Source organism: Capricornis sumatraensis, chromosome 16 (assembly GCF_032405125.1).
Source record: "Capricornis sumatraensis isolate serow.1 chromosome 16, serow.2, whole genome shotgun sequence".
NCBI classification, from domain to species: Eukaryota; Metazoa; Chordata; class Mammalia; order Artiodactyla; family Bovidae; genus Capricornis; species Capricornis sumatraensis.
In genome coordinates this window covers 65568982-65594967 of record NC_091084.1, presented here as the reverse complement: position 1 = coordinate 65594967, position 25986 = coordinate 65568982, and the positions used below count along the sequence as shown (strand labels likewise).

Below are 25986 nucleotides of genomic sequence, written 5' to 3'. Positions count from 1 at the left end.
CTTAGTTTCCCAACCAAGGATCAAACCTGGGCCCATGACTAGAGCACCAAGTCCTAACCACTGGACTGCCCAATTAAACTTACTGTCATAACCACTTCATGATTTATGTGAGCTGAATCATTATACTGTACACGTAAAATTTATACAGTGCTGTATGCCAACTATATATCAATAAAACTGCAAAGAAAAAAAGGGAAAAATAAAATTCAAAGAAGTTAAAACTCATAATCAGATAAAAAGAAGCAAGCTAATGAACAAGAGATCTAAGTAACTTTCAAAACGGGGAAATTTGCTGTTTTCCCAATAGAATAATGTTCTGGTCCCCTGTACCTCAGAAGCTGTGTATAATGGTTATTGGTTTAAACAAATAATATACTATTCTTGTGAAATCAGTATTTTCAATTTTAAGGGAAAGTATCTGATAACAGGGGGCTTTCCTGGTGCCTCAGCAGTAAAGAATCTGCCTGCCAATGCAGGAGACACAGGTTCAATTCCTGGGTCAGGAAGATCCCCTGGAGAAGGAAATGGCAACCCATTCCAGTATTCTTGCCTGGGAAATCCCAAGGACAGAGGAGCCTGACTGGCTACAGTCCATGGGGTCGCAAAAGAGTTGGACATGACTAAGCAACTAAACAACGACAGTCTAATAACATGATATTCAGATGAAGAATCTTGAGACATTTCAAGTTACATATGGAGACTAAAGAAATCAAACACCAGTCTTCTATTTTTATTTGCAGATTATTTTATTGGAAAAAGGAAAGCAATTACAAATCAGTCTACCAGAAAATCAGTGCTGTATTAGGATAAATGTAATTCCAAGTTTTAAAAAATCTGATTAATTCAAAGCAGGAATAAACATCAAGCCATGATGGTGCTGAAGTTATTTTCAAAAGATAGCAATGTGTTCTTCCTCATGGGAACTTAGAAAAATTTAAATTTCTCAGTAAATTATCTTTATCTTTTCTTCTTATATAATTACAGTGATATTTTTATAAAATAGGCCATGAGATGATATGTAAACATTAATCTCACTAAGATTTTTTCTTGTCAAATAAAATTGTATTTCTGCTAGAAACTTTCATTCTAGTCATTTTAAGTGAATAATCAGCTGTCAAAAGCAAATACATGTTTCTTTTAAATGACTGTTAAGCCCTAACCTTCATTCATCCACAGGAAAGTAGGATTAAAAGCCATTATTACATCATTTGCGATAGAAATCTGGATTATCATTTTGCAGACACAAGCTTGCATTTGCACGTCTAGTGCAGGAGAATCTTCCATCCAGCGATCAGTGGGTACAGGTGTGAACACAGGCTTTGCTTCACAGGCGGACGGCAAGGTGGTGCAGAACCAGGGCCCCCGACCCTCAGAGATTAGCTTTCTCCCTTGCAGACAAGTGAGACCCATGCTGCACATAGGTGTGAACTGCGTTCTGTTTCAAAAGGGCAAGACCAGCAGGTTAGTTAGCCCACTCAGGCAGAGACTCAGCACTTTTCTGCTTTCATCTGTGCTCAAATGAAAGTAACAATGCAGAGTTTGTCCACCTTAGATTGTCTTATAAGCACATGCACTAAGTTGCTTCAGTTGTGTCCAACTCTTTGAGACCCTATGGACTATAGCCCCTGCGGAGGAGGAGGTGACAATCCACTCCAGTATCCTTGCCTGGAGAATCCCATGGACAGAGAAGCCTGGTGGGGTTGCAAAGAATCGGACATCACACACACACACACACACACACGATGTCACATACACACACACACACTATGACACACACACACGTGACGTCTCTCACACACAAATGTCACATACACACACGACGTCTTACATACACACACGTCACATACACACACATCACATACACACACACACGACGTCTCTCACACACACGTCACATACACACACACGACGTCTTACATACACACACGTCACATACACACATATCACATACACACACACACGACATCTCTCACACACACGTCACATACACACACACGACGTCTCACACACACACACACGACGTCACACACACACACACACACGACATCACATACACACACGGCATGTCACACACACACAACAGTCTTATATGGCGCGGGCACACACACACACACACGACGTCACATACACACGTCTCACACACACACACACGTCACATACACACACACGACATCCCACATACACACGTCACATACACACACACACGTCACACACACACACACACAACATCACATAAACACACGGCATGTCACACACACACAGTCTTATATGGCGCAGGCACACACACACACACACACACAAACACACACACACCCACACCCACCGACCCACACAGAGTCTTATATGGCCCAGGGCTTAAATGAAGAGGTTGCGCTTTCCAGGTGAGTTCTTTATATCTCAACTGAGATTGTGAACAGCTGCTTAAGAAACTGAATAGTTGTCCCTGAGGAGAATCACTGCAAGAGAAAACCCACTGTGCCTATCCATGACACACATCCTCTGCCACAGCTGGGCTGCTCTGGGCTCACCTTAGGTTTCTCCTCATTGTATTTGTCCAAAAGAGCCTGGATGCGGGAGCCATATTCAGGATGGACATCACTGAAGTTCTTAACCTGAAAGCAAACGAACACCATGTGAGCATCACCCTAGCCCCCTCCCACGCCAGTCCCTCGTGTCTGCTCCACGGGATTTACTCCAGAGGGGAGGAGGGACACGTCCACAGGGGGCAGAGCCACACAGCATTTAACAACAGGGAGCAGGACTCAGGCCCTGATGTATACTGGCTGAGTAACCCTGGATAAGTCATTTGCCTGAGCTTCAATACACACTCCTCATGGAACAGGTGAGACAATCAAATCTCCCTCGTAGAATTCAATATCCACTCCCATAAAAACAAATGAGTCGATTAAATCAACCCTGCAGAGTATTGTGAGAAAAGGCATTAGGAGGTGGGCTCCACTTAGAGCAGGTAAAGAGCTGACCTCAGAGGAATGCAACAAGTTACGGTGATTTGTATTAAGAAACGGGCCCCGACACTGCCTGAATTTACAGTTAGTCGTATAGACCATGGGTAAAATAGATAGGTGGTGGGAAGCTACTGTCCAGCACGGGGAGCTCAGCTCAATGGTGACCTAGATGGGTAGGATGGGGCGGGGGTTGGGTTCAGGGGCCCAAGAAGGAGGGGATATATGTATACATATCCTTGACGCGCTTTGCTGTACAGCAGAAAGTAACACAACGTTGTAGAGCAATTATACGCCAATTAAAAAATAAAGTGAGCTGTACAAACACTGGCCTGTGCTGGCCAACTCTGCACACGTCGAGAAGGAATTCCTGACCAGGGGCTGATCCCCAGCAGACAGCAAGAGGTAGGATATCAAGAACCCACAGAGGCCAGGCAGCTTTAGTGTACATAAGAGGAGAAGGCCAAGAGTTTGAGCCCAATTCTCTGCTTACAAACAGTCTTACTCATTCTTCTAAGGAAGACGAGAAAAAACCCGCCCCACCTCTCTCACAGAGCAACAGTCAGGCTCTCTGCCTGAGTGAAATAGCAAGAAGTACTAGCGTCCAGGGAATCAAAGGGTTATCTTTCATATACACTCATCAAACACGGTTTATAGAGCTCGGCCTGCAGAGAAAGCGCCCAGCCTGCAAGGTTCTTATCTCCAGACCTTAGAACATACTCCAGACAGCTGCCCTTATGAACAGAGAGGCAGCAGCCAAGAGATAAGAGAAGGGCAGCGGTTCCTAAATTTATGAGAGGCTGACCCTGGGGCAGCCAGGAAACCAACAGTGAGCAAACAGCACAATGAGCGACCATCAGAAATGCCCTGGGGCACCTTTGCTCAAAAGGTCAGCCTGAGCTTTGGAAGCAGCTCAGTTTTTACCCCAGAAAACAGCATGTTTCTTGTTGCTTCTGAAGGCACATTGGGTATCATAACATCGAGCAGTCAGGCAGACTTCACACCACAAAGACGAAATCTATATTTCTTATCATCTAAGCAAAATTGTGGCAGGACCCACATTTTGATACTGGATATTACTCTCTTAACATGGAACTTGTCTACAGTCAGACTGAACAGCATCAGGAGACGATTTGCCCTAAACTAAATTATTACACACTGGACAAAGAGTAAAGGATTGATGGATACAGTGCATCTGCTGGAGGTAGGCCACAGAAAGAAAGGAATCAGAGGTTGATTGGGGATTCATACTAATTTTTTTTTTAAGTTTGCTTAACTCAAGTGAAATAGAAATGACACTTCTGAAGGTTTTTCTCCCACAGCTGCACTCTCCCATCCTGCCAGCAGGTGTCACCGGTCGGCTTACAAAGTATCACTCACCGCTTTCTTCTGGATAAAAAGCTGTGTGTCTTTCAGATGGCCCGCAATGTTCTCACACAGGCGTTTCCTCTGCTCCTCATTCAGTACTTTCAAATAGAAATCCCGCACCTGCTCATTGAAAACAGAGGGTGGGGAATCAGATAACTATTTTATCACGAACGAAACTGATCCAAACCCCACTTTTGAAATGAAGACGCAAGATTTCTCATTGCTGTAAGAATGAAAAAAGGCTTTGCATGTAGGGAACAAGGTATAAAGAAGGTTGAGAAGTGCTTGCAAACGAGACTCTCAACCAGGGCTGAACATTCTTGCAAACGAGATGTTCTGCCCAGTGTAGGGAACTAGGTTTAAGGAAGGTTGAGAAGTGCTTGCAAACGAGACTCTCAACCAGAGCTGAACACTCTTGCAAACAAGATGTTCAGCTAAGAATCCTGTTTGTTCCCGTGGGAAAAGAATATTTCTTGCACACAAGGATGTTTCTCTGATTCCTCAAAAGGAACGGACCCTGGGACAAAACGGATTCTAAGTTGATAAGGAAGTTCCCCAAAACAAAGTCTTAGCTGCAGTAAATAAGTCAAGGTAAAGGTTATCTCGCCCTGCGCCTGCGCACTGTATAGTCTCTGAATCAGTGCTTGGCAGCCTGCCCTGTAGGTTGTTGTGCAAGGGATATAAAATAAAGTAGCTGTAAGAAGCAAGTGTTAAAATATAAAGATTTAAACCACTCTGCAGTGTTGGTGTTTCATTCCGTCGCCAGCATCTGGCGCCCAACGTGGGGCCCGAACCCACGACCCTGGGATTAAGAGTCCCATGCTCTACCGACTGAGCTAGCCGGGCTAGGTGGCGCGCGCCTGTAGTCCCAGCTACTCGGGAGGCTGAGGCTGGAGGATCGTTTGAGCTCAGGAGTTCTGGGCTGCAGTGCACTATGCTGATCGGGTGTCCGCACTAAGTTCGGCATCAGTATGGTGACATCCCGGGAGCGGGGGACCACCAGGTTGCCTAAGGAGGGGTGAACCGGCCCAGGTCGGAAACGGAGCAGGTCAAAACTCCCGTGCTGATCAGTAGTGGGATCGCGCCTGTGAATAGCCACTGTACTCCAGCCTGGGCAACACAGCGAGACCCCAAAGAAAAAGACGTAGGGAACAAGGTATAAAGAAGGTTGAGAAGTGCTTGCAAACGAGACTCTCAACCAGGGCTGAACATTCTTGCAAATGAAATGTTCTTTTCCCACGGGAACAAACAGGATTCTTAGCTGTAGGTGAAGGTTAAGTGGAGCTGAGAGGTTGTTGAAATAGGCAGTGGAAACAGCATGCTAGCCAAATGTTTTGCTATGACTAAAAAGTATTTACCAGTTATTCAGTGCAAGCACTTCTCAACCTTCTTTATACCTTGTTCCCTACATTTGCAATTTAAGAATAATTTAAAACTATAGATGAAACTGTCACATGCTGAGTTCTTCATTTTTTAAGTCAAACAGGAAGATAACAGGGGACTTCACTGGCCGTCCAGTGATTCAGACTCCACGCTTCCAATGTGGGAGGCATGGGTTCAATCCCTGGTCAGGGAACTGAGAGCCCACATACCGCGGGGGCATAGGCAAAAAAAAAAAAAGAAAGATAATAGCTCGTGACTTCTTTTTAATAATGTGTTTTGTGGTCACTGCTTATAAATCTCTTATAAATAAAAGGCAGTGTGGCCTACAATTAAAAATGCCACCACACCTTATTACTGACAAGTGCAGAATGTGCTGTTATCGAATGCAAGCTTAGCACAAGACAACCTTTGTTCAGTTCACCCAGAACCAGAGAGGACACACCCTAGCTCATTAATTAGGTTCTTAGCTACTCGGAAGCCAAAATTTCTTAGAGAAGACAGATGTTAATAGTGGTATTTCGCTTACAGTATACTGATTTTACTTCTAAAATGAATATCAAAAGGTTAAAATTAAAAGTAAGTACATAGTAAGCAAAGTAATACATATATGAGTTCTAACAGCCTCTGCTTATTTCTGAAATCAGCCATTTCTGACATCGCTTTGACTCTACTCAACATTTCATCCATTCATTGAGCAAATATTTATTACTCACATACCTATAATGCACCCAGACACTATTCTACGTACTGTTCTGCTGCTGCTGCTAAGTCGCATCGGTCGTGTCCGACTCTGTGCGACTCCATGGACGGCAGCCCACCAGGCACCCCCGTCCCTGGAATTCTCCAGGCAAGAACACTGGAGTGGGTTGCCATCTCCTTCTCCAATGCACGAAAGTGAAAAGTGAAAGTGAAGGCGCTTAGTTGTAAAACATCAAATTACCCAAGGTAACAAATTTATAAAATATCAAAACTTTACAGTTTTTATAAGTTACCAAATATCAGAATATAATACTACTTTTAAAATTTGAGCAAACTTTAAATCTGATATTAAAGTTTAAAAATCTTTAGACTTTTAGGTGTTAACATAATCCAATCAAAGTACTGCATGTGGGAAGATCTAAATAGTTCTTTAAAGAAGATGTACAGATGGCCAACAAACATGAAAAAAATGCTGAACACTGCTAAATATTAGAGAAACACAAATCAAAACTACAATGAGGTATCACCCCACTCCAGTCTGAATGGTCATATCATAAACTCTAGTGGCTCAGACAGTAAAGAATCTGCCTGCAACATAGGAGACCCGGGTTTGATCCCTGGGCCAAGAAGATCCCCTGGAGTACCAAATGGCAACCCACTCCAGTATTCCTGCCTCGAGAATCCCATGGACAAAGGAGCCTCGCAGGCTGCAGCCCATGGGGTCACAGAGTCGGAAACAACTGAGCGACTAAGCACAGCACAGCACATGCCTGGCTAACGACCACCAATCATACACAGCTCGGCTGCTCACTACAGGAGGGCATGGACTCCACACACGAGACAGCTGTTCCATTTCATAACCAGATAAGGATGCTGAGCTAATCTACCCACTCCAACACGTTAACCACAGACCTTTAAGAGCAGGGCCAAATTCCTGTTAATGAAAAAGTGACATTTTTAATAGCCTGTATACAAAGCGAGAGAATAACTTTTTTTTCTTTTTAAGTGTACTATGTCTGCAGTTAGGGTACCAAACGTCAAGTGTGAAGTTCACTGTGATTCTTCAGGGGACACTGACCTGTCACAACCACCCAGATCGAGAGAGAAACGTCACTCACATCTCAGAAATGCCCCTACATAGCCCTCCTCCCAGTCCCCTTTCTCCAACTGACCCCCCAATTGTTTTTACTTCTATTATTATAAATGTCTTTCTTTACTTCTCTTGGAAATGTACACAAATGCAATCATGTGGTCTATATTCCCGTTCTATTGTTCATGTTTGTAAGATTTACCTGTGTGCCTGCTTGTTGGAATACTTCATTAGTTTTCATTGCTGTACACTGTGGGAATATCGGAGAAGGCAATGGCACCCCACTCCAGTACTTTTGCCTGGAAAATCCCATGGATGGAGGAGCCTGGTAGGCTGCAGTCCATGGGGTCACTAAGAGTCGGATACGACTGAGCGACTTCACTTTCACTTTTCCTTTCATGCATTGGAGAAGGAAATGGCAACCCACTCCAGTGTTCTTGCCTGGAAAATCCCAGGGACGGGGGAGCCTGGTGGGCTTCCATCTCTGGGGTCGCACAGAGTCGGACACGACTGAAGCAACTTAGCAGCAGCAGCAGCAGTGGGAATATACCAGTTTATTTATCTAAGCTTTCGTTGATGAACACTTGGATGATATGAAGAAACTGTCGTACCTGTCTTCTGCTGCTCATATGTACACATTTCTATTTGGAATCTATGCTTAAGAGTGCACTTACTAGGTCAAAAGGCACGTACGTGTTTAGCTTCAGTGGATACTGACAACTAGGTCTGCAGAACACCTGAACCAATCTACACTTACGTGAGAGCTGTTTCTCATTTCACAAATACTTGGTACACATTCCTTTTAAGTCTCGTCATTCTTGTGCATTTGCAGTAGCGCCTCTTTTTAGTTTTATTTTGTGTATTCCTGATGACTAGTGAAATATAAATGACCTTTCCGTCTGTTTTCCAGTCATTTGGATACTTCTTTTATGAAGTGCCTCTTCAAGTCTTTTGCCCATTTTTTTCATATTCATTTGTCTTTTTCTTATTGCTGTGTGGGAGTTCTTTATATGCACTGTACGTGTGTTGTTTGTTATTTAGAGGAAAGCAAACTGGCTTGCATTCTCAGTCTCTAAATGGTTTCTCATAATGAAGGGGAGTTCTTTTTTTCTCTCTTCATGAGTCTTGATAACATCCACTGCTCTGTCTGCCAGTTCAGTAATCCTTTCTTTAGTTATGTTTAATCACCTTTTTAAACTCATTTACTAAATGCTTGACTTTGGTTATTCATTTTCCAGCTCAGTATGTCCATTCAATTTTTTAAATTTTATTTTATTTTATTGGCCACACTGCACAGCTTGAGGGATCTTAGTTCCCCAATCAGGGATCGAACCTACACCCTCTGCAGCAGAAATGCAGTCTTAACTACTAGACTGCTAGGGATGTTCTCTCAATTCTTTTTTTATAGATTAAAGTTCTCAATAATGCTCCATGTTGTCATCTCTTTTCTATTTTCCTAAAAATATTACTTGCAGTCCGCAGAGTCGGACACGACTGAAGTGACTTAGCAGCAGTAAAACCTGTGTGTGACAATTTCACTGTCTGGATCTCCAGGAGGTTTGCTTCTATTGCCAATTTTGTTTTGTTTTTTTCCTTCCTCTTGATTTTTCAGATATAAGGTCTTAAGTGTTGGGTATGCCTGATAATTTAGTACTGAATGCTGGATATTTGCATATTAAAAAAAAGATAATCTGAGACTCTATTTTCAACTCCAACTAATATGGGAACTGAGTTATGAATAAATATGTTGTCCCTGAATTCAATCTGAGACATATTAGACACTTTAAACTTTAAACGGAGAAGACAATGGCACCCCACTCCAGGACTCTTGCCTGGAGAATCCCATGGACAGAGGAGCCTGGTGGGCTGGCAGTCCATGGGGTCACTAAGAGTTGGATATGACTAAGCGACTTCACTTTCACTTTTCACTTTCATGCACTGGAGAAGGAAATGGCAATCCACTCCAGTGTTCTTGCCTGGAGAATCCCAGGGACGGGGGAGCCTGGTGGGCTGCCGTCTATGGGGTCGCACAGAGTCGGACACGACTGAAGTGACTTAGCAGTAGCGGTAGCAGTAGCAGACACTTAAAAGGGGAATATATGCAGACATTGAGAAGAATGACCAAGCGACTCTCACAGAAGACGAAGGAGCCATTACCTGAGTGACATTGTCATCGTTGGCACTGTTGAAGCGCTGTACATCCCCAGAAAAGTGGGTCCTATGTTCCAGGGCAGAAGGCTGATGCTCGGGAGCACTAAAGCTATTGGGGTAGTAATTTGGAGCCCCACCTTTAAAGGAAAACCACATACATTCAGTTGGGGAGATGAAAAATGAAGTAAGTCTACAAAATAAAAAATAAATTCAAGTGACAATTATATATGTATGTGTGTGTGTGCACACACGCATGTGTGCACATGCCATGCACATATTATTTTGAACTCCCCACATTTAGCTATAAACACACCCAGATTCTTAGAGAATACTGTCATCTGCTCACATGTCCGTCTCCCTCTACATCTTACAGAAGAGATCTCAAGTTCCCTTTGAACACTCAGATGGTCCCATCTCTACAGTCTTCTGATGCTTACCAGGACAAATATATTTATATAAGTTTGGTTTGGCCCCCATAGAAGATGACACCCAAAGACACATTTCAAATTGGAGGGTTTCAAGTGGGCCTGGGCGCAGTTCAGACATGCAATCATGGGATTCCTGGGAGCTCAGAGTTCCAGCTCTGCTCTTTCAGTCACCAGGCACGCGGACTGAGCCCCGAGACACTCGCTGACTGCTGCAGGGTGATGCGGTGGTCAGTGCTGGATCCGGAATCTGGAAGTTCTGACTTTTCCATTCCAGCACATACGAGATTCCCATCACGGGACTCTACTTCACTACCTCTTAAAGGTGTTTAAGATGCTTGGGGTTTCTTTCCTTTATGGACTACGACTTTATTTAATTCTATTGGGCTGGCCAAAAAAGTTCGTTTGGGTTCTCCGTAACATCTTACGAACTTTTTGGCCAACCAACCCAACAGCTGCACTTTTGCTTCTTTCTACAGATGCATTTTTAAAGTATTTTTTTAACTTTGATATTTCTAATATGTCACCACTGATTTCTCTGGACTTAGGAAAAATAATGACAAATGCAATCAAAACATGTATTAAGGCTTCCGGAATAAATTTTGAGGCTTTTTTTTTTTCCCTTTTGGCATGTTTATTTTCCCAACCATACTCTGCTTCAGCTGATGTAAACAGAAGCTTGTGTTATCTGAGTACACACTGCCTAAACAGAAAGGATGGCTTGAAAAAACACAGCAAGTGGTTTGAACGAAGCAGTCTGGGTTTAGAATTTTACCCAGGTCCCTGCTGGAATAGACAATCCTGGGTGGCTACATCACACTGACAAAGGAATCAAAAGCTCTAGGAAGACAGGGGCACCATGCTCCCATGGAGTCCAGTTACCAACCCAAGAAATTCATTCCAGGTCAGCCACGTCCATGTGGAAAGCAAAGTTCTCCAATAACGAGCCATCACAGTGATTTTCTGTAGTAAGAATTAGCTCTTTGAAATGTGCCAGTTTGAGTAACTTTAAAATTTTATTTCCAAATAAGCTCTGACCTTTACTCAAAGTCGGAGTTGTCCTCAAGTCACTGACTACTGGGAAAGATTAAGCTTTTTCATCGAACTGCAAGGGAACAGGTCAAACTTTCTACTTTTAAAATTAGGCAAAAGGGGTGTCAAAGTAGTTTTTTCACACGTATGCCACTATAATAGTAAACAAGAATGGTAAACACAAAGCAATTACTTATTAATGACATCCCAAAATATATATGAATCACTTTAATACAGCCGGGCTTCCCTGACAGCTCAGTCGGTAAAGAATCTGCCTGCAATGCAGGAGACTCCAGTTCAATTCCTGGGTCGGGAAGATCCACTGGAAAAGGGATAGGCAACCCATTCCAGTATTCATAGGGCTTCCCTTGTGATTCAGCTAGTAAAGAATCCACCTGCAATGCGGGAGACCTGGGTTCGATCCCTGGGTTGGGAAGATTCCCCTGGAGAAGGGAAAAGCTACCCACTCCAGTATTCTGGCCTGGAAAATTCCACGGACTGCATAGTCCATGGGGATGCAAAGAATAGGACACGACTGTGCAACTTTCACTTAATACAGCCAGTCTCAACAACAAAAGAATCAAGGAATATTAATGAAAAACAATAACTTTAGGATAAAAACACAGAAGACAGATAGAGGAGTACCGATTACTTTGGGCAATTCTACACCAACACGTCAAGCCTCAGAGAGCAGAAATACTGCAACCACCCAACACACTCAGTTAGTGAGCATATTAACTTGTTGAATACTTGGAAGAGGCTTAATGATAATAATCGTAACGAGATGCAAGGCACAAAATTATATATGTATACGCTAATCTTAAATGTGTAACAAATATTCACAGAAGAGACTGGCAAGAAATACAGCAAAATCAATGTCAGTAATAAAATTGATTAATTAAAAAAAAAAAAAAAAAAAAACCTGCTCCCTAAGTTGGATGATATTCTGCAGCAGCCAGGGTGAAAGATCTTTCTCCCTGCCTTTCACTGTGAGATGGACAGAAAGTAAAATCTGAGGTGGGAACTCTCCAAAAAACATATAAAATAAATAAAAGTAAGAAGCGTCTTCAGGCAGCTGAGACCTTCATTGCTGGGCAAGAAATACATGGTGGGCACAAGCAGCCATATGGGGCTTCTACAGAGTTGGAGGTCGCTAGGGCAGCCTGAAAACCCCTGGGCTGATGGGGCACCCCAACCCCTGCCCAGCAGTGCCCCCCAGCACCCTCAGAGCGAGCCACCTTCTGAGGCTCACCCTGATTGTCCATCATGCACATGGGGCCGTCGCGCTGGTAGTTGGCCACTCGCGCACGGTAGGGGCAGTTCACAGGTATCTGGAGATAGTTGGGTCCCAGGCGGTGGCGGTGAGTGTCAGGATAGGCGAAAAGGCGGCCCTGCAGTCATAAAGGGAACAGACGTTGACAATGTGCCATAAGAGACAGAAGAGAAACAGCCCGTGAACTTCACTGGCAAGCCTCGAACACGGAGCACCACAGAGCCCTGACTGTCTGCCCAGTAAAGACCAGTTTCTTCTCTCTCACCAAATGAGTGCTCCCTAGCTGAACGGTCCTTAATCCTCCACATCGTGCAGCCAAAGAGCCAAAAAACTTCACTTCTCTTCTAGATCATAACTCCTTTTTCCCTCAAATAACAAGTTAGTGCCCAGGCGTGAATTATTTCTTATTCCTGGGACTTCCCTGGCAACCCAGGGGTTAAGACTCCAATGCAAGGGAGACAGGTGTGACCCCTGGTTGGGGAACTAGGATCCCACATGGTAAGTGGTGCAGCCAAAATATAAAAAAAATAAATAAGAAATAAAAATGATTTCTTGTTCCCAAGGACACATTACATTGCAAAACAAACTTGCTAGAACCCAACTGACTGGAGTCATGAACTAATTCCATTCCTCCCCACTCTCTCACTCCAGGGGAGGAGTCGACCATTTGCTCTCAACAAAAAGACGCAGATTTCTACAAAACCAACTGTACAGGAAATTATTTAAAAAAAAAACAACAACAACTTGTGTTGCAGCCTGGTTTATGTCAGATACACTTTGAACTCTGAGACTTTCTAGATATTAACCAAGTACTACACAAAGAAAGCCATGGTATTGGATGATGGCCCTACGATGACACAAGGCCCTGAATCAAGATTAAACTAAATCACATATTTACCAAGGCAGGAGATTGTGCAATTTCTTTCAATTAGTGTTGAAACAAAAACCTTGATGATTAACTCCATATAAATCTTAGTATCCAATTATTTAAATATTCTCATTATTCAAAGCTCTACTCACAAGCAGTTTTCTTTAATTGACTTTATTATTGGCCTTGAATCTGAAAGAATATTCATGCATGCATGCGTGCTAAGTCACTTCAGTCATGTCTGACTCTTTGCGACCCCATGGACTGTAGCCTGCCAGGCTCCTCTGTCCATGGAATTCTCCAGGCAAGAAAACTGGAGTGGGTACCCATTCCTTTCTCCAGGGGATCTTCCTAACCCAGGCCTCAAACCTAGGTCCTCCCACATTACAAGCAGATTCTTTACCATCTGAGCCACCAGGGAAGCCTGAAAGAATATTCTTATATCACTAATTCTATGGGCCACCCAAAACACAAATCAAGTTGAATAGGGCAACTGATGTGATTATTTTGTACCAAATCACTCAGGCCAAATGCTTAGTCCAGTCTTGCTGTTCTGTCCATAATCTGCTCTTGGCTGAGTGACTCTACCTCCCATAATCTGAGTCTAAAGTAATATTCAGGGACTTCCCCAGCCATCTAGTGGTTAAGACTTCACCTTCCAATGCAAAGGGTACAGGTTTGAACCCTGGTCAGGGAGCTAATAAGATCTGATCTGCCTCTCGACCAAAAAAACCAAAACATAACGCAGAAGCAATACTGTAACAAATTCAATAAAGACTTTAAAAATGGTCCACATCAAAAAAGAAATCTTCAAAAATATTAAAAATAAAGTAACATTCAGATGACCAGCCACGCAACCATGAACAAAAGCACCTAGGGTTTGGATGCTGGTTGCCTCCTTCTGCCCAAAATGGACTAAGCTGTGCTCTAACTATACCAACAGGACAGAAGCTAGAGCTGAGCCATCGGCAGCTCCTGGATGTGGCCTCATCATATTGTTCTGGTTTGGGGTCACCTTGTGTTTATAAAGGCATCCCCAACTGCAGGTAGAGACCTTCCAAGTTAAGCTGAGAAATGCATACAGCAAGGCCACACCCTGACCCCAACTTGAATGAAGGCCTTACCCAGGGCCCTGTGCCCAAGCTCCTTGCTGGGCTGGGGTGAAAAAACAGAGCAAAGCTCTCCCACTCCAGGAGTCGACTTCTCCACTCCTGATAAACTGTGATGCGTGGGAGGGGAAAAGGGCTGCCCCTGCATCACCAGGCACCCAGGGAACAGTCTCTGGGACTCACATTACACTACTGAGGGCTTTTCACCATGGTCCGGTTTACACTTGGTATCCCAAGGTTTTAAAATTTAAGAATGCGTTGCCTTTCAACATTATTGTTGAAAACACTGTCCATTACTGTACAACTACTACCACCTGGTCACGCGTTAGTTCCTATCAGAGTAATTTCCAAGCCCTCCTCACTGGCTCTCCTTTCCCAAGCCATCCTTCCAACAACGTCACCCTAGATATTCCTGCCAAAAGACTCTTCCTGAGGCCCCATGCAGATTCTATTACTTACCTACTCAAAAAGCCTTGGACAATTCCTCAATGCTCATCAAAAGGCTAACCAAGTACAATGGTTCTTCCCTGCTGTATGGCCTCCTGTCATAGCAGCCATGGCAGTCTATGAGTAGACAGGTATTCAACCCACAGCAGTCAAATTAAATTAAAAATGAGTATAAACCTATTTTCTATAAAAGGTTCAAATGTTCCCAATGTCAAAGCAAAAAAAAATTATTATTTTAAAAAAACAAAGGATACTTAGTTCATCTCCGTGGACAGTGACACCTGAACTGGAATTGGACGCTTACATAAGAAATAGCCGTCAGTCACTGTGATCTGATCTAGGGTGAAAACTTTACCCTTTGTAGCATGATCATAGTCTAAGAACACAAAACATTGATTTACTCTATAATTATTAAGCCAGTTATTTCCCCATTAATTTCTGATCCAGATAAGAATTTTTCACTCTTTGCACTCGAAAAAACATACTGGAGAGAGGTGAAAAAATACTGAATGCCTAGGAACATTACTGGGGAAGGCAATGACAACCCACTCGAGTACTCTCTCCTGGAAAATCCCATGGACGGAGGAGCCTGGTAGGCTGTAGTCCATGGGGTCGCGAAGAGTCAGACACGACAGAGCAACTTCACTTTCACTTTTCCTTTCATGCATTGGAGAAGGAAATGGCAACCCACTCCAGTGTTCTTGCCTGGAGAATCCCAGGGACTGGGGAGCCTGGTGGGCTGCCGTCTATGGGGTCACATAGAGTAGGACATGACTGAAGCGACTTAGCACCAGCAGCAGCAGGAACATTACCAAAACAAACAGTAAAACCCACTGCCTTTAATCAATGGAAACATAAACTGAGGTTGTAAAAATCATCTCTGGGTCTCTTTTTACACGTGCCATCATTTTCTCTTTACATGAAAGAGAAAATGAATACAGTTATGCTGATCAAATGTTATAATCAATTAATGGTATTCCCCATCCTTTGATTAGAGACTGAAAAAGAATATCCCACAAATACCTAAAGTATTTCTACTATAACTTCTTTTAACTTAAGAGCCTAAATATCCAAGCTACCATATTGAGGGACTCACTATGAAATTTGTTTTATTCTGTAAAGCTCATTTAAGGATGTTTCATTTAGTCTCACAGGAACTAAAGACCCAGACCAAGGTTTAAGTGATGTCCTAGTTAATTCTTCATATAAAAATCAAGCCAAATTATACTCTGTGTGTGTACACACGTACACGTGCAAGGGCACACAGGCTTGTTCACACACTCCTGCCTCACAACCTCTTGATCAACTAGGTTTACCTGAAGCATTTTGTCAGGGCTGGGCTCGATGCCGGGTGGCATGTTGCTTGGGTCAAAAGCCAACTGTTCAACTTCAGCAAAGTAATTAACTGGGTTCCGGTTTAAGACCAGTTTACCAACTGGGATAAGAGGGTAGTCACTGTGAGGCCAAACCTAAAAATAATGGCATATTCACAATTACCAGACAACCAACAGAAGGAAATTACGCATAAAAATATCAGCTTTCAAATACAATGAAGCCAATGATAGTAAATGAAAATAACATTTTTGAATCTAATAAATGGTAAGAATTAAGGTGAGTGCATTGGTTTAATCTTTTGCAACAGTAAACAGGAGTAAATACTGACATTTTCCCTGGGAAAAAATACATCATCTCATCAAAATTTGTTCCCTGCTAATAACAATATATCAGGCCACCCAGATGAACTCAGTAAAGTTATCAAATAGGAACTGGAAGGGAGGCTGGTGAGCCCTCATTCACAGGCTAGGAAACTCTTAGGTGGCTCCAACTGTTTTGTATACAACTTATAAATGCTTGACTACAATTTTTTTAAAATTAGGGGTGAAGGCACTTTAAAAAGAAAACAATTTAGTTGTTAACTGACTCACCTTAGTAAGATCAAATGGATTAAATGGAAAAGTTTCTGCCTCACTAAATGTCATGACCTGGATGTATAAAGTCCAGGAGGGGTAGTTGCCTGTGGCGATGGCATTGAAAAGATCGCGGAGGCCGTAGTCAGGATCTTCGTGGGCAAGTCTTGCTGCATCTTCCACAGAAAGGTTTTTGATGCCCTGATCAGTCTACAGGAAAAAACAAAGAAGCTCAAACTGAAACTTATTGGCAAAGTTATCAAACTTCAATCAGTAATTCATTGAGGGATTACGAGTGACACTATCCAAAGACTGGATTTTCCTCGTAACAGTAACTCCCCTCTTCAAATCTGACACAAGAATGAATTTATCAGTAAGAAATTCTATTTGCTTATCCTGATTCTTTTCAATGTCCAGGGAATCTGTCTATACATTTTATATTTAAAATTAGTCTTTCTTTCCCTTTATGGATTCTACATTATTTGAATTTTTTAAATTGTTGACATATAGTTCACTTTCAATTTTTCACTCATCTAGAAAATGCTACATTACTGTCTTCAGAAAAGCCAAAACAATTTTTGCTATAAAGTATATATAACATATAATTTATCATTTTAACCATTTTCAAGTGTTCAAGTCAGTGGATTTCTCTGAGTACATATTGTAAAATGGAGTTGTTGGGTCATATAGTAATTCTATGTTTAATTTCTTGAGGAATTTCAAAACTGTTTTCCAGAGTGGCTACTATTTGAATGTTTATACCCATGCTATTTCCAATCAGAAAAGAAAAATCAAAATATATTTTAAAAGTAAGCAAGTGGTTAATAAAATTAAAGGACTTTCCTCCTTTTTTAGCATGAAGTAATTTTTTAAATTCCCTGTCTTATAATATCTCAAATCAACTACTGAGATTGTGCTTAGCTAGTATCCCTCCACCCCAACTCTCTTCCTTTTTAAACTTTTTTTTTTTTAAATCATAGAATCACAGTTTATAGAGCTGAAAAGAAATTCAGTATAGCCACTCAAGCAGTTCACCAACTATGAGCAACCAAAAGTCCTGGGTTGGCCATAAAGTTCATTCAAGTTTTTCCATAAGATGAACCCAACTGAACTTTTTGGTCAACCCAATAGTATTAATATTCTGACTTTCAAACAAGCCATTAAAACCCAAAGACATTAAGTCACTTTCACCTGAGCTCTTATTATCATCCCATCCTGCTCTTCAATAAAGTTCCCACCACTATCTTATTTTGAAAGAGCCCCAAGAAGTCAGACACCACATAAATATTTCCTTCGCAAGCCACCTCTAGAAGGCTGGCCGATGTCTAGCACAGAAATCCCAGCTCTCTCTAGCCAGTGGCAAGATTTTTTTCACCCTGTTAGATCTTCAGAATTAGAATATGGACGTCACCATCTGCAGATCACTCAGTGAATACACTAAATTGTACAATATTATTGCAATACCTTTCTGATTTTAACTGAAGCCCCTGGGTTTAGAAAGGCATGACCTTAGGTCAGAACAATCCAGACTGATGACTCTATTAGATCCCATGCTACCTCAGAGCCCTTGGCTGACCAGACCCGTAAGCATCCCAATCTTTCCAGGGCCACTGGCAGCTGCCACTATTACCCAACTTCACCATGACTAAACTGGAGTTCAGAGAACCTTTAATAACGTGCCAAGAGATAATTATCTAGAAGAGGGAAGATGGGGGTTCAGATCGTTCTAACTGCAAAGCCACGACCACACTAGTTGTCCCAGATACAATCACTTAGTCTTGCTCTAAGTGGCACTACACTTCTTCTTTTGGCAATTACAAGCCAGTGGGTCAACTGTTTCCTGTAACTGTTCCTTGCCAACGATTAGAGATCCAAGTCATAAATATATACAGGGGTAACAGTTTTCCGGTTTGATATACCCACCTAAGTTGTTCAGATAATGGTTAAAATAGGACAGAAGAAAATAGGTCCCTGGGACATCATTAAGTGGGAGCCTGTATATGTCATGAGTCCACTTCTGTCTCTGCTTATTTTAGCAGATGTATTTGGAAACAAGTTCTTAAGCGACCAGAGGTTTTTTAAATAACCTTCTAGAGTTCCCTGGCAATATTACTTATTCTAACCAATGCCAAAGTCATACTAAAAGAACCCATGAAAACACCTCAATTAAAAGATTCTCAAAATATTCCCCAAAAGTAACTGATCTGATCTGATTATATGAAAGGAAATGAAAAAAAAAAAAAAAAAACACACAAATTTTGGGCTGGAGAAGCAGCAGTGGCCAGGCGGCCCAGCATACCTCCCCAGCTCCCACTGCTGCCATGAGGAAGGTCAGCTCAGAAGTTGGGGAAGGGTAGGAAGAATGAGGAGCCCAAGAAGAGATCTGCAAGGCTGTCAGCTAAACCTGCTCCTGCAAAAGTGGAAATAAAGCCCCAAAAGGCAGCAGAAAAGGATAAATCTTCAGAAAAAAATGTGCCAACAAAAGGCTAGGGGGGAAGAGCAAAAGGAAAACAGGACAAGGCGGCTAACCAAGGGACTAAAGATGATTTACCTGCAGAAAACAGAGATACTAAAACATGAGGAGAGCCCAGCCTCTGATGAAGCAGGAGAGAGAGAAGCCAAGTCTGATTAACATCACACACTCGGTACTTTCAGTGGTCCCTGTCTCCCTGCTTGTACAACCCAGAGGGATGTTTTTTAATCCACTATTTGGTAAATCCAAGTTTCTTAGTAGCTTTAGAAACAGTTTAAAGAAGGAGGGAATCTTGGGACTTCCCTGGTTGGTAGTCCAGTAATTAAAAATTCACCTTGCAATGCAGGGGACATGGGTTCAACCCTTGCAGGAAACTAAGATCCCACATGCCGTGGGGCAACTAAGTCCATCTGCCACAACTCATGGGCCCATGTGCCACAAAAAAGACCCAGCACGGCCAAAGAAGTAAATAAATATTTTTTTTAAAAAAAGAAGGAAAGTATCCCACCTCATCCAATTTTTAAAGTCTAAATGCTTTTTTTTAAAAAAAAAAGAAAAGATCATTTGCTGGTTGGTTATTTTTCGGTACGACCAGAAAATAGTGAATATGGGAGGCTTTGATTGTCTTAGGTGTCAGCTTAACAACTCCATAAATGGGGACAGCTTTTCTATCCTATAATACAAAGCATGTTACATAGCACTTTGGAGTTAGTTGCACACTTAATGTCTTGAACACTTTAAATCACTTCTCCTATGTTGTTTTTGGTAGAACTGTTCCCTAAATAAACTCCTTGATGTTGGTTCTCCTTATCAGAATCTTATGCACCCTGTAACATCTCTGGTTGCGGAAGTCCAGTTTTCCTAGTAACTTTGTTAACATGCTATGAATGACTGAAAATTCAAGTATGTAGTATATATGATATTAAATTGTGAATTAGTGGGACTTATGATATAACAGCATATTAACATTTGAAAATATTGGTGCTTGTATCCCGTCAAGGAAAATTTGCCTCCAAATTTTAAGCTAGAAAATCACTGAAATGTTTAGAAAAGAATCACAACTACATGATTTCTTTAGATTTTTGGTACATATGTTACAATTGTGTACAAATTAAAATGTCTGTATACTGATCCTCAAAACAACCAATAAAAATCTCAATTATGAAAGAAATAAATAATTTTTGTTTCCTGAAATTTATAACTGATTTTTTAATGTGTGGTGTTCATAATAAATCCTTTAAAAAATAGATGGATGAATTTAAAAGTGAGGAGAAATATTTTTTGAAAGATAGCATCAGATGTTGAAAATGAGAATGAGATTGCTATTACAAACAAGAATGTCCCAATTCTGTCTTAAAGCCCTCCTGGACCCCAAAAGTATCTGTACTCAGAACAGTGTACTCAGGGCTATGAAAGGCAAAGCAAAAACGTAACACGTGACTGTTTGCTAACACCTAACTCTAAACTCCAACAAAGAACTCTAGGCTAAACCAGGTAGGAATTTCCTTTTACCTAGCTGGGAGGCTTCTATTATCTCTTTATCTTTGATCTAAAACCTTAGATCTTTCTTCTCCAGAGAAAAAGATATATATCAATATGCACCTGCCAGCACCAGAAATGTTGAGAGCCAGCACCAAATATTTATGGCAGAGCTCCCAGGGTCCAGAAAGAAAAAGCTAGACTATTGATAGCAGCTATGTGCTATTTATTAGCCACATGAAGAGACCAAAGAGAGACTACTTTGTTCTAATTGGGCAGCCTGAGTGTTTACTCAGGCAGCGGCCAGTAAGATAATCACGGTCCTAATCAACCAGATAGATACTTGTCATTCTTGGGGGTGGAGGTACGGGAAAGGTGGAGAAGGCCAGGCCTTGATCCTTGCCCAATCCTCAGGAGAAGTAAGGAGACGTGGGTGGTAGGAGCCTTCCACCACCTTTGCCAAAGGTGACCTGTACCTTATAATGGAATTTGCAATAAACTGCCTCTCCATTAGCATTAACCAGCTTGAAAGTATGCGATCCATATCCGTTCATGTGCCTGTGTCCATCTGGAATCCCTCGATCACTGAACAGGAAGGAAACCTAAGGAACAGGAAAATCAAGGGTCAAATTGTTCAGTTTAAATGAAAACATACTTTTAAGACAGTCCTAAGTTTCCAGAAGAATCTCTCAATGACATGGAACATACTAGCCAAGTGCTCACAGGAAGGGTTGCCATTTGAAAAAAATATCAAACAGAAGAATTTTAAAGCAGAAATATTAAACATAAATCACTAATGTCCTGACTCAAAATTCTATACAGAAAACTAGCCTAATTTGTTCACATTCTAATTTAACAGAAAATTTGTTTGGTACTACTTTCCCTTCATTTCCCTAATACAAAGAGCTTGACTTCCTACAAGAAACTTTAATCCTTAATACTGTTAAATATCAATTGATAATGGTTCTAGTATCATGCAAGGTCCATGAATGGGGAAAGATGAATAAAGTCGTCATTATAAAACTCTTCAAGGACCAAGAAATCTGAGGAAGGCTCTCCAAAACAAAGTCAAAAATCAACTCCAATAAAATATCCAAAACTGGAGAAAACTGTATGAGGCATAATTAACAGTTCCTTATCAGGTGACATAGTGAAAAAAAGAGGCATTCCCACCTGATGCAGAGACTCAGGACGCAGGCTCCAGAAGTCCCAGACCATGTCCGGATCCTTCAGGTGTGTTTGAGGGTTTCTCTTCTGGCTGTGGATAAAGGACGGAAACTAAATGGAAAAAGAGAGGAAAAAAATCCAAAAATTAAATTTAAAGGACTTATGGTATCTTCAGTTCAGTCGCTCAGTCGTGTCTGACTCTTCACAACCCCAGGAACAGCAGCACACCAGGCCTATGGTGTCTTATACATTGCCTATTGCTAGGTTTACAGATTATCATTTTGAACAATACAATTTTAAAATTTTAACCTGCAAAACCCTAAAATGAAACTTACCCTCTACACATTTTTGAGCAGACTGCCTTTTTTTATTCATTTTCCAAGTGTTGTAAGGAAACTTGGATCATTCCCATCAAATCAGTGAGCCCCAAAATGCCAAACTAAGACTAATGATAATTGTTGACCTTATAAAAAGATACTAAACACAGAAAAAAATGTAAAAGGCAATCCAGCCAATCCCAGTCAATGTTCTCTTCTTTCTGCTTTTCCCAGGGCTTTTCCTCAAATGCCAATCTATACAGAGTATTTGAAATCAATTTAAATCAATAAATATCTGCAGAGTGCGAAATAATTCATCACCTACCAATAGAGCATCCCTGATGAAGAAAATGGGGGTGTTATTTCCAACAAGATCCCAATTACCATCTTCTGTGTAAAATTTCACTGCAAAGCCACGAGGGTCACGCACTGTGTCAGCTGAGCCTGATTCTCCAGCTAGAAGATTCAAATGGGGAAAATGAAGCCTCCACTACAGTACTCTGCATCCAGGAAGCCTCAAGTCATAAAAACACTGGGATCTACCCTTCCCAACTTCTAGAAGTATATTAGGTATTTAAGTGCCTGGGTTATTATTTCTACTACCCACCAGCTAATTTAGACTGAAAAAGTAAACAAAGAAATTAGCTGAGAGAAATAAGAAAGTATATATAATAACAGCTGAAAATATTATCCATTTAGTGTAATAAGATAGCTTTGTTCAAACAAGTAATTAAAATTTAAATTAAAATAAGGGACAATAGCTTTGTTCAAACAGGTCATTAAAAATTTAAGTAAAATAAGGGAAGAGAATAATTATGAAGATTAAGGCAGTGAACAAAGAGAATAAGCAAGTTGTCAAAATTATGAGGTTAATATTAAGAAAATGAGTCAAGACAGAAATTTTTATCCTTAATTTCATTTCCTTTTGCATTTCACAGAATTATAAAAATGCACAAACACAGACTCATGCAGAGGCAGAATTAATCAGGCACTGTGGTATGCTGAGATGCAATTTGATAGCTCTAACTCTGACTAGCTCTGTAACATGAGAAAAATCACCCTCTCAGAAACAGAAATAACCCCACCATGCAAAGCATTAATCTATCTACAGATTATAAGCAGGATCAGTACAACACTAACCACGGATGGCACAGAATTAACCCTCAATAAAGGGCAGTTGTTCTCATGGCTGTGGAGCAAGACTACTACTTCATGATCCGTTTGAGGCAACCACTCATAGGAAAAACTCTTTCCAAATGTCACAGAGTTGCAGGCGTGAGCTCTGCATAAGCATGATTTCCTAAGACCTCTCAACAAACAGAATTATAAGTAACTTTCTACATGTCTTAAAATAATTTTTCTACTGTAAAATGTTGCTATACTTTGGAGAAGTGCTTGTTTCCTATTGTCTGGTAAGTTTTTTCTGGAAACTAAGCTATAAATGCCTTAGATAAAATATAGGGTTGAGTCAAGCAACACCAGTAATGCAAACAGACCAACTTACCAACAGTGGAGAAGCGAACTGCAATGGGCGTCCTCTTTCCAATATGCTCGAACACCTTCGCCTTGGAGTATCTGGTAATGTCATGTGTGACCTCAAAGTAGCCAAAAGCCCCTAAAGAGAAAGACACAGAAATTGGCATCACAAGACTACCACTCAGGTCACCAGGCCCGCAACAGGTATCTGGGTGACAAGAGAAACTGGTGATTTAGCACTGGCCTTCTGGGAGCTTCCAATGATGGGAGAAGGGGAGATAACCAAACATAAAACGATGAGAGCAAAATGCAAAGCCCTGCGTCACTCAGGGCTAAGCTGAGAGCTACAGAGCCGGAGCCAAAGAGGAGTGGAGCCAGAAGGAACTAGTCAGGGTTGCCAGGAGAACAAAGGGTCTGAGAGGCCCTTCAGGTACAAGTAGGATCTAGGAGAGAAAGAACAGGGGAGAGAGGAGGAGAAAACACACGGAAAGGCTGAGCACTTAGGAAGCTCGCCACAGAGCCAAACAACGACCTGAACAGCATATCAAAGGCACGACAAAAAAAAGCTGGAGAAGATAGAACAGGAAATAAAGAAACTGGGAAGTCCAATACTTTGGCCACCTCACGCGAAGAGTTGACTCACTGGAAAAGACCCTGATGCTGGGAGGGACTGGGGGCAGGAGGAGAAGGGGACGACAGAGGATGAGATGGCTGGATGGCATCACCGACTCAATGCACATGAGTTTGGGTGAACTCCGAGAGTTGGTGATGGACAGGGAGGCCTGGCGTGCTGTGATTCATGGGGTCGCAAAGAGTCGGATACGACTGAGCGACTGAACTGAACTGAACTGAAATGGGAGTCCAACAAAACTTCTTCCTTTCTATCAAGCTTTCTTTTTCCTATTTTTTTTTTTAAGATTCACAATATTTAAGTGATTTATTTATTTATTGGCTGTGCCATGCAGCCTGTGAGATCTTGGCTCCCCAACTAGGGACGGAACCCAGACCTCCTGCATTGGAAGCTTGGAGTCCTAATTACTGGACTGCAGGGAAGTCCCTCCTTTTGAGTTTTTAGCTTTCTTTTAAATACCATCTACATCTTTTGTTTCTGTAATAAAAGCAAGATAAAAGTTTTACAGAAGTTTTGGACAAAAAGGAAAAATCACTGCAAAAATCACTACAGCACATTGACTTTGCACAGTTAATTCCAGTATTTATCCAGTTAAGTGCACCATCTTAATCCAGTTATAATTACAGTATGTCTATGTCTGTATTTCCATATTTTTCATTCTTTACTAAGATGCATAATGGAATAAAAGGAAGATTACTTTTATTTTTAGCAAAATAAAGTATTTTACATGGAAGGTTCAATCCAGGGAAATAACCATCATTTAATTACTGACTCCTCTATTGATGGACATTTTTGCCTTTCTCCAGGGAATGGAAATTTGGCACTTCTCTTAAAGGAACTCTGATCCTTTGAGAAGTAATTTTTAACCCAGGTGTTATGAAACAGTCCTTTCCCAGCAAATAAACACAGCTCTCACCTGCTCCTTTGGCATGCACGACTCTCTCAGGAATTCTCTCCCGGTCAAAGTGAGCCATTTCATCAGTGAAAACCACATCCTGGACGAGAAGGGGCCCTCGGGGCCCTACCGTCAGAACATTGAGTTTGTCTCCTACTGGATTACCGGCGCCAGTGGTCAGGACATCAGGTTTCTAAGTGAACAGGAGAGGAAAGGAGTGCAAGAGAGTCAATACCATCACACCCTCAATTTCCACTGTCACAGGGCACATCGTTTTGCATTTTTACATCTGCTACTCAAACTCTTTTTAAATTTCCTGTGTGAAAAGTACTAAAATGTTACAAAACATGCAGTTGCCTGAATTTATAATTGGGTCGCAGAAATCCTAAGAAATGCTAAGCAGGACGGTATCTAGATAACTCACCAACCTGCTCCCCTTCTGTTCTAGGTACAGCCACCAGGCTCCACACAGGAAACCTCAGGTAGAGATTCCCCTAAAAGGGATTATATATCATATGCGTTTAACACTGAATGTCCAAACTCATAATGAGAGATGGTCCCCAGGGAAGCTATGCCTCCACATGCTTTACACAGATTTTCCAAATACTTCCTGACCACCAGACATGTCAAGGCGAATCACCCTGTACAGTGCAGTACGCTTCCCTCAAGCAGTAGGTACCAGCCATCTGCAGCATCTCTTTTCAGTTCCAAAAGAAGTCACCAGCTTTTGTCATCGCCGAAAATAAAGTTACTGGTAAGATGGATTACAGTATTAATTTTCTAAAGATGCCAAATGTCTATGAGATGAGATAGGTTGTTTTACTGTAATTAAA

The 25986-nt window shown here is 41.6% G+C and overlaps 1 protein-coding gene and 1 non-coding gene across 2 annotated transcripts in view; both read right to left on the bottom strand.

Annotated features, from left to right (window-relative positions):
* Positions 1-741: 741 nt before the first annotated feature.
* The window catches only part of CAT (catalase), a 37810-nt gene continuing 12565 nt past the window's right edge, over positions 742-25986 (bottom strand). The window contains exons 2-13 of the mRNA XM_068988250.1: positions 25175-25346; positions 23656-23766; positions 22477-22607; positions 21841-21945; positions 21144-21269; positions 16734-16925; positions 16125-16277; positions 12364-12502; positions 9661-9791; positions 4344-4451; positions 2529-2612; positions 742-1435 (exon numbers count right to left, since the gene is read on the bottom strand). Of these exons, the coding sequence (XP_068844351.1) occupies positions 1370-1435; positions 2529-2612; positions 4344-4451; positions 9661-9791; positions 12364-12502; positions 16125-16277; positions 16734-16925; positions 21144-21269; positions 21841-21945; positions 22477-22607; positions 23656-23766; positions 25175-25346 (1518 nt within the window). The 3' untranslated portion in view covers positions 742-1369. The remainder of the gene's footprint in view (positions 1436-2528; positions 2613-4343; positions 4452-9660; positions 9792-12363; positions 12503-16124; positions 16278-16733; positions 16926-21143; positions 21270-21840; positions 21946-22476; positions 22608-23655; positions 23767-25174; positions 25347-25986) is intronic.
* TRNAK-CUU (transfer RNA lysine (anticodon CUU)) lies at positions 5105-5177 on the bottom strand. The gene has a single exon. It is a non-coding gene; the product is annotated as a tRNA-Lys (tRNA).